Source organism: Coregonus clupeaformis, chromosome 35 (assembly GCF_020615455.1).
Source record: "Coregonus clupeaformis isolate EN_2021a chromosome 35, ASM2061545v1, whole genome shotgun sequence".
NCBI classification, from domain to species: domain Eukaryota; kingdom Metazoa; phylum Chordata; class Actinopteri; order Salmoniformes; family Salmonidae; genus Coregonus; species Coregonus clupeaformis.
In genome coordinates this window covers 30,467,851-30,483,326 of record NC_059226.1, presented here as the reverse complement: position 1 = coordinate 30,483,326, position 15,476 = coordinate 30,467,851, and the positions used below count along the sequence as shown (strand labels likewise).

The 15,476-nt window shown below is 43.9% G+C and overlaps 1 protein-coding gene and 1 pseudogene across 1 annotated transcript in view; one reads left to right on the top strand and one right to left on the bottom strand.

Annotated features, from left to right (window-relative positions):
* The window catches only part of cacna1aa (calcium channel, voltage-dependent, P/Q type, alpha 1A subunit, a), a 136,735-nt gene extending 124,005 nt beyond the window's left edge, over positions 1-12,730 (bottom strand). The window contains exon 1 of the mRNA XM_045210994.1: positions 10,939-12,730. Within this exon, the coding sequence (XP_045066929.1) occupies positions 10,939-11,234 (296 nt within the window). The 5' untranslated portion in view covers positions 11,235-12,730. The remainder of the gene's footprint in view (positions 1-10,938) is intronic.
* Positions 11,406-15,476, top strand: part of LOC121551820 — a 38,936-nt pseudogene continuing 34,865 nt past the window's right edge.

Below are 15,476 nucleotides of genomic sequence, written 5' to 3'. Positions count from 1 at the left end.
TTGCCCTCAGAACAGCCTTAATTCATCAGAGCATGGACTCCACAAGGTGTCAAAAGCGTTGCACAGGGATTCTGACCCATGTTGACTCCAATGCTTCCCACAGTTGTGTCAAGTTGGCTGGATGTCCTTTGGGTGGTGGACCATTCTTGATACACACGGGAAACTGTTGAGCGTGAAAAACCCAGCAGCAATGCAGTTTGTGACACACTCAAACCGGTGCGCCTGGCCCTTACTACCATACCCCATTCAAAGCCACTTACATGTTTTGTCTTGCCCATTCACACTCTGAGTAGCACACATACACAATCCATGTCTCAATTGGCTTAAGAATCCTTCTTTAACCTGTCTCCTCCCCTTCATCTACACTGATTGTAGTGGATTTAACAAGTGACATCAATAAGGGATCATAGCTTTCACCTGGATTCACCTGGTCAGTCTATGTCATGGAAAGAGTTCCTAATGTTTTGCACACTCAGTGTACAGTGCATTCGGAAAGTATTCAGACCCCTTCCCTTTCTCCACATTTTGTTACGTTACAGCCTTATTCTAAAATTGATTTTTTTTTTAATGTCCCTCATCAATCTACACACAATACCCCATAACCCCAAAGCGAAAACAGGTTTTTAGAAATGTTTGCAAATGTATTAAAAATTAAAAACAGAAATACCTTATTTACATAAGTATTCAGACCCTTTGCTCTGAGACTCGAAATTGAGCTCAGGTGCATCCTGCTTCCATTGATCATCATTGAGATGTTTCTACAGCATGATTGGAGTCCACCTGTGGTAGATTCAATTGATTGGACATGATTTGGAAAGGCACACACCTGTCTATATAAGGTCCCACAGTTGACAGAGCATGTCAGAGCAAAAACCAAGCCATGAGGTCGAAGGAATTGTCTGTAGACAGGATTGTGTCGAGGCACAGATCTGGGGAAGAGTACCAAAACATTTCTGCTGCATTGAAGGTCCCCAAGAACACATTGGCCTCCATCATTCTTAAATGGAAGAAGTTTGGAACCAAGACTCTTCCTAGAGCTGGCCGCCCGGCCTGACTGAGCAACCGGGGAGAAGGGCCTTGGTCAGGGAGGTGACCAAGAACCAGATGGTCACTCTGACAGAGCTCTAGAGTTCGTCTGTGGAGATGGGAGAACCTTCCAGAAGGACAACCATCTATGCAGCACTCCACCAATCAGGCCTTTATGGTACAGTGACCAGACGGAAGCCACTTCTCAGTAAAAGGCACAATATATCCTGCTTGGGGTTTGCTAAAAGGACTCTCAGACAATGAGAAACAATATTCTCTGGTCTGATAAAACCAAGATGTTTCTTTTTGGCCTGAATGCCAAGCGTCACATCTGGAGGAAACCTGGCACCATCCCTACGGTGAAGCATGGTGGTGTCAACGGGTCTGAATACTTTCTGAATGCACTGCATATCCACGCTATAGATACACAGTACATGGGTGGGCCTGGCTAAGCTATAGTCAGGTCAAAGTAGGCTGGGTGAATTTCCATTTCTAATGGATAATTAAGGCTGTGATGGTAATTTACTACCATTTACTAATAATTAGTTAAAGATGCAGTATTGGATCTTAAGCACAACAAATCCGTAACATATTGTACGAATTGGATTCGTAACATATCATACGAATTGCCCAAAAAACTAAATAATAATAATAACAAAAATAAAATTGCAGAAATCGATGACATTTCACATTTTACATTTACATTATATTTGCATTTTAGTCATTTAGCAGACGCTCTTATCCAGAGCGACTTACAGTTAGTGAGTGCATACATTATTATTTTATATATATATATATTAATTTTTTTCATACTGCCCCCCCGTGTGAATTGAACCCACAACCCTGGCTTTGCAATCGCCATGCTCTACCAACTGAGCTACATCCCTGCCGGCCATTCCCTCCCCTACCCTGGACCAATTGTGCGCCGCCCCATGGGTGTCCCGGTCGCGGCCGGCTACGACAGAGCCTGGATTCGAACCAGGATCTCTAGTGGCACAGCTACCACTGCGTCACTCGGGAGGACCGAGTTAAATAACTGCTGACATAGTACACAAAAAAATTTTTGGCTCATAAGCACCACTTTCAAAACTACTGGCTGAAATTGTATAAAAGTCCCTAATCTAAAGTAAGCGTTATTTATACTTTATAAATACTTTATAAATACTTTATAAATGTTTTGAGTGACCAGTGTAATTTCTCACAAAAAAATGGGCATGCCATTGGTAGACATTCCAGCAGTACCTGGTAAAAGAATAAGCACACAATACAGGATGTTTAATTACATAAAAATATGTGAATAACTAGCTTACTAACATTTACAAATGTGGGAGTAATGAATAATAAATGGTGAACACACAATTTATAAATGCCTTATAAATGGTTTATTAGGTACCCTTAAAATGAAGTTTTAGCTAACCCTTCCCCTAACCATTTTCCTAACCTTAACCTAATTCACCTAGCCTGCTATGTAAATTTCCTAACCTTTGTCGTTAGTTCTCCTAACCAGCAACGTAAATTCTCCTCGAAATTCTCCTTTGTTGTTATGGTGCAGTAAGCAGCCTGGGCTCAGGAAAATACATATAATACTATACGTCCTCCAATAGTTCTGATAAGTTAGGTCATCCAAATAGTATGATATTGTATAACCGGGTAAGATGTATGATACTATACATCCTCTAATTCGTATGATATTGTGCGACAGCTATTCCATTCATAATGTAACCTAACATAGTATAATATATCATACTAAATGTAAGGAAACAAATTTGTGTACCAAATCTTACAAATTTCCCTGAGGCCAGGTTGGTAAGCTGCACATCTGATCACAAGGCCTGGGCTTGGACCACGGTCTCTCCCTGCAGCACATCAATTCTCTAACCAACTCTCCAACCTCTACACCAGGTCCTTTCAGTTCCAAATTCCTGTTGATCAATAATTGATCAATGAATGCCATTGATGGATTGCCTGGGGAGTCCTGGTTCAGTCTCTGATTACAGAGGGAGAAGGGAAACCAGAAGATGATGTGGTGCTGGAAGACTGGAGCTGTTGACCCCTGACCTCTGCACACACAAAAACTCTCACTAACGACTGCACCCCTGTGCTTAATTCCTGAATGATCCTGGAGGGACGCAGTGTGTGCAGGTTTTTGTCCTAACCCAGCACTAACACACCTGATTACATTTTAGTCATTTAGCGGAAGCTCTTATCCAGAGCGACTTACAGTTAGTGAGTGCATACATTTTTTTACTTTTTTTTTATACTGGCCCCCCGTGGGAATCGAACCCACAACACTGGCGTTGCAAGCGCCATGCTCTACCAACTTACACAAGGTCTTGGTGGTTACCCTTTGACTTCAACTGATTTTTAATTGGGACCTATAGGACCTTGTTCAAATACACCTTAACATGAGTTAAATCCACTGGGACACACACGCACACACACATACACACATACACTCCTTTCTCTAGTCCTCACAAATGCAGATGTAGAGGCTGGAGAAGTTGAACCACCTAGACACATTTCAACTGGCTTTCCAGATCCTTCCATCGTGTGTGTATCATTTGCACCACAGTTTGTTCGCGAGCAAAGTATCAACTCTCTCCATCCAGGACAAGCTGCTGTTCAAATTTAACACACTTCTGAAAAGCCATTATTTCTGCTATTGATTAGAACAAGGACAAAATGTTATAATAACAGGTCAAATAACAAGGACTAAGGTGAAACCCCAGGAGACTGATAGCCCCACCTGGCTGAGGTCTGGAAACAGTAGATCCACCCAACCAAGGGCACCAAACACATCGACAAGGCTACAATATAAGGCATCCTGAGATAAACACATAGGCTCCAATCCTAACTGTGCTTAAATCAAATGCTCTCGCAATTTTCCCATTGACTTCAATGTATGATTTACACAAAAGCTGCACTTCTCTCAATTTAGGATTGGGCCTATAAGCTACGAACACCAGTAGGAGAAATACACAAGCTTTGACAGATGTAACACCCTTTATTGACCTATAACCACATATCGATAGAATTGAAAATACGATGGAAACACAATGAACTTTAGATTTTTATTTGGTGCATGAAAACATACGTGAAAAAGTACATTTTGTGTGCACTACGTCATCACAAACTGATTTTTACCCGCATCAAGTCCGTCAGGTGGAAACACACCACTGGTGGGAAAATGCGCATATTTTCTTTATGTGGATTTTTAAATATTATGTCAAAATCTGTCACCAATTGGATGGAAACCTAGCTAGTGACACAGAGTCCATCCGCAAGAATATTCAGATTTCACACCAAGTTATAGGCAGAATCAAATCAAATGTTATTTGTCACATAATTCGTAAACAACAGGTGTAGACTAATAGTGAAATGGTTACTTACAGGTAATTTTCTAACAATGCAGAGTTAAAGATAAAAATTTAAAATGTAATAAAAATGGAAATCCTAACTTCAGATACGTTACTCAACGTGACTCACAAACTTGAGTCATCAGAATGACGCAGGACAATCTGCATCGTAATGTGGGACTAAGGAATATGAGTGTGGTTAGAACTGTTCATAGGTCAGTTTCAACCTGCCAGATAACCTGAGATTGCCTGTACACACTGATCCTGGTTCAGTTTTATCATGTTGTTCTACGTGAGAGTAGAGAGTAGAGCCTTCCTAGGGGAATCCTAATATGGATCAATTCACACATCTATGAACAGACAGTAGTCAGTAGTCAGTGGTATGAGACAGGCAGAGTGGTCCTGGGAGGCACACACACACACACACACACACACACACACACACACACACACACACACACACACACATACACTGAGTGTACAAAACATTAAGGACACCTTCCTAATATTGAGTTGGATCCCCCCCTTTTCCCGTCAGAACAGCCTCAATTCGTCGGGGCATGGAATCTACAAGGTGTCTAAAGCTTTCCACAGGGATGCTGGCCCATGTTGACTCCAATGCTTCCCACAGTTGTGTCAAGTTATCCAATCCAAAATTAAATCTAGAATCGGCTTCCTATATCGCAACAAAGCCTCCTTCACTCATGCTGCCAAACATGCCCTCGTAAAACTGACTATCCTACCGATCCTTGACTTCGGCGATGTCATTTAAAAAATAGCCTCCAACACTCTACTCAGCAAATTGGATGTAGTCTATCACAGTGCCATCCATATACTACCCACCATTGTGACCTGTACGCTCTCGTTGGCTGGCCCTCACTACATATTCGTCGCCAAACCCACTGGCTCCAGGTCATCTATAAATCACTGCTAGGCAAATCCCCACCTTATCTTAGCTCATTGGTCACCATAGCAACACCCACCCATAGTATGCGCTCCAGCAGGTATATCTTACTGGTCATTCCCAAAGCCATCACCTCCTTTGGCCGCCATTCCTTCCAGTTCTCTGCTGCCAATGACTGGAACGAACTGCAAAAATCTCTGAAGCTAACTTTAAACATCAGTTGTCAGAGCAGCTTACCGATCACTGCACCTGTACACAGCCCATCTGTAATTAGCCCACCCAACTACTTCATCCACATATTGTTATTTATTTTGCTCATTTGCACCCCAGTATCTCTATTTGCACATCATCTTCTACACATCTATCACTTCAGTGTTAATACTAAATTGTAATGATTTTGCACTATGGCCTATTTATTGCCTTACCTCCATAACTTACTACATTTGCACACACTGTTTATAGATTTTCTATTGTGTTTTTGATTGTACGTTTTGTTTATCCCATATGTAACTCTGTGTTGTTGTTGTTTTTATCGCACTGCTTTGCTTTATCTTGGCCAGGTCGCAGTTGTAAATGAGAAGTTGTTCTCAACTGGCTTACCTGGTTAAATAAAGGTGAAATAAATTCAATTAAAATAAATAGTTGGCTGGATGTCCTTTGGGTGGTGGACCATTCCTGATACACACAGGAAACTGTTGAGCGTGAAAAACCCGGCAGTGTTGCAGTTCTTGACACACTCAAACTGGTGTGCCTGGCACCTACTACCATACCCTGTTCAAAGGCACTTAAATATTTTGTCTTGTCCATTCACCCTCTGAATGGCACACATACACAATCCATGTCTCAGTTGTCTCAAGGCTTAAAAATCCTTCTTTAACCTGTCTCCTCCCCTTCATCTACACTGATTGTAGTGGATTTAACAAGTGACATCAATAAGGGATCATAGCGTTCACCTGGATTTACCTGGTCAGTCTATGTCATGGAAAGAGCAGGTGTTCCTAATGTTTTGTACACTCAGCGTATATCCATGCTATAGATACACAGTACATGGGTGGGCCTAGCAAAGGTATAGTCAGGTCAGAGTATCCTGTTTTTCAGACTGGGTGAATTTCCATTTCTAATGGATAATTAAGGCTGTGAAGGTCATGGAATTTTGGATGACGGTTATTGGTCAGACAAAATAACTGTGGTCACCGTAATAACCGTTCGAATAGCAAAAAATTATAACAAAAACAACAATATATATATGTTTTGTACACTTGGTGTATAGAGACTACACAAACACACACATACACACACACAGTCACACAGTGATACACAAACATACACACATGCGCACACACACACTCTACCTTGCATACATGCTCATAAACACACGCACGCACACTCACACGCACACACACACAGTAGACAATCATGGGAAATTCAAGAGCTTGCTTAGATTAACATAAAACTAAAGCAATACACGAGAGGGGGAGAGGTATAGAGAGAGTGATGGATTGGATGTGAGTGAGAGAAAGGAAGTACAGGTAGAGGAACATGAGAGGAAAAGACAAAACTTCACATCCTATCAGTCAGAATGCTGAGAGACGGAGAGGGGGAGTGAGAGAGGAAAATTGTAGCATTACCTTTTGTGGTAAAACCCAAAGAATGTGTTCGTGCGTGTGTGTGATCTTCAGTGGTATCTAGCTCCTAGCCCATACAGCTCTTCCTCATCTTTCTCCCACTTCATTTTAAATGATTTATACACAGACAGGCAGTTCAGCTCTCTCTCTCTCTCTCTCTCTCTCTCTCTCTCTCTCTCTCTCTCTCTCTCTCTCTCTCTCTCTCTCTCTCTCTCTCTCTCTCTCTCTCTCTCTCTCTCTCTCTTTCTCTCTCTCTCTTTCAGTCTCTAGCCTCTCAATCTACCTCTTTCCTCTTCCTCATTCTCCATCTCTCATCAGTGTTATGTGATGTTATGTACAGAGTAACAGTCAAACATCCATAAATACCACTGAATATGCTGTGCTTTAGTACAAGCATGAACAGAAGCACATACACATACACACAAAGACACATATGGCACCTGTCTAGTATTTCATAAAGAGGTCAATAAAGCTCATGTATTGACTTTCTCTCAGTTTACAGTGAGGGGAAAACAGACTATGGCCAGTGATGACACAGAACCATAAGCCAGGCAGTGTGTTCTATTTGAATGACAACCACAAACAATAGTCTGAGTTGGTATTCACAATTTCTCCATCATAGGGGAAAACACGGGGGAGTTCTCTTGACCGCCAGAAAAATAAGCCTCTGTTTACATGATGCTTATGAGTGCACTTTTAGATTATAATTGGATTGTAAGGCTCGTATGAATGTCCTGGTTAGTATAATGTTGGTGTCATCATCGCCAATCAACTGCATTATACAGTACTTAAAAAAAACTTCAACCAGTAAAAATGCCCTTTCAATTCTAGTTAACAACTAATAGGTATTTTGCAAAGATCACAGCCAAATATAATCTTAGTGACTGCTAAAGCAATAATCAAAACAACATTGTAAGCGTATGAGAACCTGAAAAAGTGTTTTTGGTTAGAAGTAATAACTACGTAAATCTAGGCTATGTTGAATGTGCGCAGACGGCGAACGGCAGTTGTTTTCCCCCATGGTGGCCATTGTTTAGGGGGACTACTTGTTTATGACGTGAATAGCAACTCGGAGTATACACTATGCCAATGGACACAGCCGCACACAAACACACAGCTGCTAGCACACAGACACAGACACACACGCACACACACACACACACACACACACACACACACGACTGGTTGATAGACAGGAGCAACATATTGAATTTAAAGGGTGAACTGACCTCCTTACCTCCTTCTGTGCCTCATCCCTTAGGGAGTTAGTGTATGAGGTTTACAGTAAATTACATGGGATAGGGGTAGGAGAGGAGTTAGAGGTTAGAGGTCAAGGGGTCATGACAGTTGATCTGGGACAAAGCAAAGCATCTGAGGTAAGAGGAGAGACAGTTATGAGAGAGACAGAACGTGCTATTCATTCAAAACTGTTTACTGAATTTCCAGGGTGAGACAAAAAAATTGATATATATTTCACTGCTGCATGAGATTATGTTTGAATGACCATTCTGCCGGGTTTCGGTTTGTTTCACACAGTTACTTTGACCTAAACCATTATCTTATTGATTACATAAGTCTAATGGGTACAGTATACAAGGTGCCATTGGGACCTTTGTGTTGTCTTACTGGTAGTGACCGCATATGTCCCCATAGGAGAACCCTTTGAATAACCCTTTTTGGTTCCAGGTAGAACACTTTTGGTTCCAGGTAGCACCCTTTAGGGTTCTACATGGAACCCAAAAAGAGTTCTACCTGGAACCAAAAAGGGTTCTTCTATATGGAACCAAAAAGGGTTCTCCTATGGGGACAGCCGAAGAACCCTTTTGGAACCCTTTTTTCTAAGAGTGTACAGTAAATCTATAGAATAATGTACTGAATCATCTACTGAAACATTCAACTGAATGATACTGAATCATAAATGTATAGAACTAATGGATCATCTCTCTCCTCCAAGTATCAGAACATAGTGTCTGTGTGTTGCCTTAAATCCTTAAATTCACAGATGAATTTACACCTGGGAAATCAGGTGGCTATAGTCACATACACGTCACACATATATGATGACTGATCAATTAAATTCCATTGTGTGTGTGTGTGTGTGTGTGTGTGTGTGGGGGAGGGGGCATGAAGGGTAAGGGAGTAATTAACGAAACAGGAGGAGAAGGAGTGAGAATCAAAGGGATAGGGGAAAGGGAGATAGAGGAGGAGAGCGATAGAGGAAGAGTGAGATAGAAGAGGAGGGAGATAGAAGAGGGAGAGAGAGAGAGAGGAGGATAGGAAATTGAAGAGGAGGGAGATAGAGGAGGTAGATAGAGGAGGAGGGAGAGAGGAGGCAGAGAGAGAGAGAGAGAGAGAGAGAGAGAGAGAGGGATAGAGTGAGAGAAGGAGATGATAGAGGCATAGAGGGGAGAGAGAAAAGCAGGAGAGAGACGTAGGAAGAGAGGGAGATGGGGAGAAGAAGAGAGAGGGTGATAGAGGAAGATGATGAGACTGCTAAACTATTACCCTGAACACTCTTAGCTCAACATCCAGCATGTTCAGACAAAACCAGAGAGGACCAAACCATCTGAACTAAGTAGGGGTGTGTGGGTGTGAAAGAGACCATGTCCACAATCCAACACATTCACAACATATTCAAAATCCCATTTTCAAAACAGTACAGAGGCAAGCTCATGCACGTGCACATAGAGTACATGTATTCAATATATTTCACACACATCTGTGTTCAATCTACATTCAAAAAATTGAACAGATATGATTCAAAAGCCAATCTCATCCATTTGCCAGAGCAGCAGGCCAATCAGAGTGTGTCATTTCTGACCCATCACTACAGATCAATGCAATCATTATTCTACTGTCCTCTCTCATCCTCACAGCCTCACAGCTTCCAACAGGAGAAGAGATGATGCCCAAATCACTCCCTGTTTCCCCCAAAATGGTGCAATGCTAACATGGGATTAAAAACAAACAAAAGAGAACTGTTGTAAGGTGCACTGTGTCTGTAAAATTCATATAGTATGTATAAACTGGAAGTAGAAGCCTAAGTGTTGTTGTCCATTAGTTAACTCCAATTAGGAGAGGGGTGGGTAGGGTTAGAGGAAAATAAGAAAGGAAAAGATAGTAAAACATATTTTTAAAACACTAAGACTGGCGGTATAGTAGCAGACACTGTAGGTCCAGTGTGCCACACACACACACACACACACACAGAAAACACACACGCAGGCACACACACAAACAGTCAGGGGGACACACGGACACACACACAAGACACACACACACACAGGTAGTCAGGCACACACATACACTCCAACACACCACAGGCATGATCCCTCAGTGAAAACCTAGAGATATGTGTGCTGATAAGGACAAGGCCCAGTTCACTCCATTCTCTCAGTCTAAGTGGAAATGGAGCCAGTATACTCTCTCCCTCCCTCCTTGCCTTCCCCTTCACCGTTTTCCCTGTGCTGAGACTGCACATGCTGACATTAGCAACCAGCAGCGCAGCACTACAAACCTCCTCTCTCTCTCCCTCTCTCTCTCTCTCTCTCCCTCTCTCTCTCCCTCTCTCTCTCCCTCTCCCCTCTCTCTTTCCCCTCTCTCGCTCTCTCTCTCCCTCTCGCTCCCTCTCTCTCCCTCTCTCTCTCACACAATTGATGGATGCCCATAATAACAACGTTATTATTCGTAATGACAAAAATAATGGTAACTATGATGCCAAATACAAACATTAAATGGATCCTAAACCTAACATACCTCCAGGTTTCTGTTGAATCACACACACTATGGCCCCAGGAAGATCTTTGATTGTTGTTGTCTAGTAGGCTATGTTGTCATCATTACATGCTCACACTAGCCTAATGATGCCCTACTTAATTGGCTAATGGTAGACTCACATAGATAGGTCCCATCATTACATAATCTTCCCATGAAGATAATAACATTGCAAGTACAGTGGGCCTACCTGATATTCGGGGTTTAGCACTGATGTTATGTTACACAGTGATGAGAAACATGTAAAGGATATGGCCATTCTGTAATCTTTTTGGCGTATTTTCTCACAAAGTTATCCTCGCTGAAGATGAACAGCGAGCGGTTGACGGTGAAGCAGTTCTGACGCACCGGGATGGGGTTGTACAGGGCCATGGTCCGGGCTCTCTGCGCCATGGACTGCTTGTAGACCCGCTGGCCCCCGGGGCCTCCGGGCGGGCCGCCCTGCCTGCTGCCTCCGCGGCCAGGGCCTCCAGGTCCATGCCCATGCCCTGGTCCATGACCGTGGCCGCCGCCATACCTGGAAGGCATCTCGTTTTCGAACCGCGCCATTCTCTGGACACCAAATCTTTACAAAGCAGCAGTAGCTGAGAAGGAGGCGAATGCTCAGCGCGACCACACAACATTACATCCCATCTGCCTAAGGACTGCTCATACACACAACTGTTTTATTCTGCTTCTTCCACCTGCATAGGGGGAGAGTTGTGGGGCGCGGTGGCCTATATGGTGCGGCCCTTACTAGATGAAGACGCCCATGTAGGCTTTGGTCTCTGTCGGTGCGTTAGTGCTAATGGCCAAGTGCGGGTGTAAAAAAATGCAACGTGCGGTGGGCTGGATTGCTTGGCTTGTTGCACGACTGTCAGTGCAGTAGGCTTCACAATTCCTCTTCAGTTCCTTTTTAGATGTCCAAAAAAGAAGAGCAAGGCTAATGTCAGATTGGGCATATTCCAAGATGAGTTAGTATAAATGTTTCATGTTCTCCATGGCTGCTCCATCGTCTTCTCCGGAACCATTTCCACGGGGCGATAGGCTCGTCAGAAGCCGCTTGTGCTTTTCTTCACGATAAAATGTATTGTCATCATGACCACTGCACAATATTAAAAGAAATCAGCTTGTCAAAATAAAATAAAATAAAAAATATATTTAAAAAATCCACCAAGTTTTTCCCATCAACTGGGCATGCTGGTCGTGGTTGCCATGGTATGTTTCAGAGACCAAAAAACGCTGAAAAAAGGAGCTAAAATCTATAATTATTTAATTATTTTGTAACATCCGCAATGTTTGGTACACTGGCTAATTTGTCTCCCGCCACCTCACACTCGCTTTACTCGCGCGCATAGACTGGCATCCTTATACACGAATAGGATAACTGTGACATTTGTTGATTTTTCTTATTTGCATTCAATCATCATCTTTAATTGAAATCCGTCGTGGTTTTCCTTAGAATGTCGGTGTCAATGTAATGTAGGCTACTATTACCGCTGAATCTAATTTCTCTCAACAATTAAATTATGTCCCCCTCGACACAATGATCATCTTCTCTCCATCACCTGCACAGCCGTCCATTCATACGTGGTCTCATCTGAGGAGGGGACATTTGTACGTGAGCAACATCACCATAGCCAAGTGGGGAGAATCCGCCACCGCTCCGGTGTCTCACCACCAGTCATCGTGATCTCCACCACCGGGTCGAGCGCAGTGCAGAAGCCGTGAAAGTCGAACACCAACCCCGCCCCGCAGAGTGCCTCTGCCCGCCGGAAAACAGTGTCCTCTTTCTCTCCTTCGTGAACAAGTGCGCTCCACGGCCTCCTCGGCTATCCGTCCAGCGGCCCTTAGGGGAGGGAAGGGGTGAAGATGGATGGATGAAGAGAGGGAGGAAATAGGCCCCCTTTTTCTTTAGAAATATTAGAAATGATTAGAAATGTTAAAAAAGAGATCAGAACACGAAATTGTCTCCGTCCCGATCAGCCAGTATTTTGGACTATAGGCTACTAAGCGACTGGAGCTGATCAATTCAGCGCTGTATGCCTGAGAAAAGCGCTGTCCCGAAACCTGTGTGTGTAGCCAATGTGTGTGTGGCCGCCAGGCGCTGCAGCACATGACGCACACAGCCCCCACTCAAACACTCGCTCTACTTCGTTCAACTTCCAGACCCGTACACGGTGAAGTGAGCCCTGCTTTCTTTAGGAGCTATAGCCATAGGCACAGCCCTGGATTCACGATGTCTGTCCCTGTCATACACACATTCTAGCACACATCAATGGAAAAATAATGCGTAAAATACCTCTGTGGTGAAAGTGGTCCGCGGGGGGACATGCTTGGCTATAGTGAGAGTGTGGGGGGTAGAGATGGATGGATGATTATGTTTGTTTTTATTGCTATTTCATGAACGACCTGGTAAATGTGTCAAGGTCAACCGTGTGTGTGAGCTATGTGTGTTTTGGTGAGGGAGGAAAAGGTGGTGGGGCGGGGGGGCGGGGGGGGACATCTCTCCTGGCATGTGTAGCTAGTGCGAGGGGATACAGCTGTACCCCCTGGCGTGAGGCAGCCAGAGAGAGAGAGAGCGAGAGCGTTAGGGAACGTGCAGAGAGAAACATCGACAGGCTATTCTTAGCTGCAGACATTTGGAAATTAATGGACGGAGTTCTCCCTCCCCCGTCTCTACCGTCTCTACCGTCTCTCTCGCTCTTCCACCCCCGTTTCTTTCTCTCTCTCTCTGCACCCGAGCCGGTGCTAGTGCTCTTCCCTTCCCTCTCGCCCTCTCCCTCTCTCTCTTCAGTCTGGCATGCATTTCACTAATGCTCAAGGTGCCGCCGTCCCTAATGTCCCTCGTCTATTGCCATTGCCTGGCATTTTGAAATCAAATGCACAACTCTGGCTACATGATGTGCAAATGAAATCGAGTCTATCTATGCCTAAAAAAGCCCCTGTGACAACATGAATGAATACGACTATGTATTTGGGGTTTCTACCTTCTGCTCTGCGTGTTGGGATGGTGATGGTCTTTTTGAGAACAGAACGGAAGGGGCGCAGCAGCCCTTCATGCCTCCTTCCAGTCTGATCTAGTATGTGTTTTAATTGATTGCCGCCCGAAATAGCAGCCGCTTTGAATGGTAAATGATCAAGCGGACATGGACTTAAGGGCGACCGGCGAATTTGTCCATATTTGGAGTCATCATCTGGTCAATATATAAACTTGATGGTGAGACAATGTTCTTGAGGGAGAAAGAAGACGATCGATATCGGCGCGACCTTAGCTGTTATCACCTATTGGGTATCACAGGAGGCGTGGATCAATGTTTTCTTCAGATGTGCCTTCAGCCGTGAGAGTGACCCACTGTCAGGGTCTAGGTGTAACAAGGTCGTCTCTATATACTGTAAAAAAAAAAAAAAAAAAAAAAGTAAATAGTTCTGCTAACTACTGTTGTAAATACTTAACTGTGTTGTGTTCTATGAACTTTTTTAGACTAAATTGCATGATGTATTCTGAACTATAACGATTGAAGTTACTTGAACATGAATATTTGTTGTAGTGAACATAACAATGTAGGAGGGTCCCTTCTACTTAAATTATTAATCTTCATTAGTAAGTGTTTTCAAGTGTAAGTACTAAGTAGTTAGGATTAGTAATTTTCAGTCGTTGTGTCTTAATGTTTAAAATTGTTTTATGTATTTGATGATTTTGTCATTTTAACCCACCTTAGCAGTCATTGTAAGCTATAACCTACATTTATTTTTGTTTTGTTTTTACATACTGGTAACCAGAGTCGTTCAAGGGAATTCGGGACATGGGTGACTAGCTAACGTTAGCTTGGCTCTCTGTGTGTTCGTGCCGTGGGAGGAGGGGTTAGTTCGTTGGCAGAGAGCAATGGATAGCTAGTATGCTAACTATTCTAGCTAACTAACTGGCTGAATAAGTTGACGATGTACTCACTCAAACTGTAAAAACTACCCCAAAACTTTACACAACGTTAGACACGGACACGAATGATCTGCTTGGCGTTGTCACGATCGTCGTAGTAATGAGTAGACCAAGGCGCAGCGTGAGAAACAAACATGACTTTAATTAGTTAAAGTTTCTAAACAAAACAAAACACGACTCGTGACGTCTAAGGTTACAACACGAACAAACCTTAACGGAACAAGAAACCACAACACAAAGTGAAAAGACCGATAGTTAAATATGGCTCCCAATCAGAGACAACCAGCTGACACTCGTTGCCTCTGATTGGGAGTCACTCAGGCCCACATAGATATACAAACATAGACTTACATACCCTGGCTCAACATAACATAGTCCCCAGAGCCAGGGCGTGACAGAAGAAACCACCAGAACTGGACCAAGCAGCCTAGTGAGGAGCAGAGTAGGTGGACTTGGCAACAGTGGAGGCAGAGCTTCGACTGGGTCAAGCCGAATGAGGAGCTGAATGACGGAGATTGGAAGCAGAGGAGCGAGAGGTGGGCGAGAATTATCGAGGCCTGGCCCACGGGGAAGAGAGACTCCCAGAAATTTTTTAGGGGGGCTCACGAGCGTCGGACCAGCAGGAGGCCGCGATAGAGCGGCCCAGTGGGTTGCCAGAGGAGGCCGCCAGGTTACGGGGCCACTGGTCGAAGAGGGGATGGAGGATGTAGAGGCACGGCGAGAGGTACTGGCGTGTGTTGCCAGTCCGGTCCGGCCCGTTCCAGATCCCGGTGTAGGGCCAGTGGTGTGTGTCCCCAGTACGGTCCGGTCTATTCCTGCTCCCCGCACCAAGTCAGGGGTGCGCATCGTCAGCCCGGTTCGGCCCGTTCCTA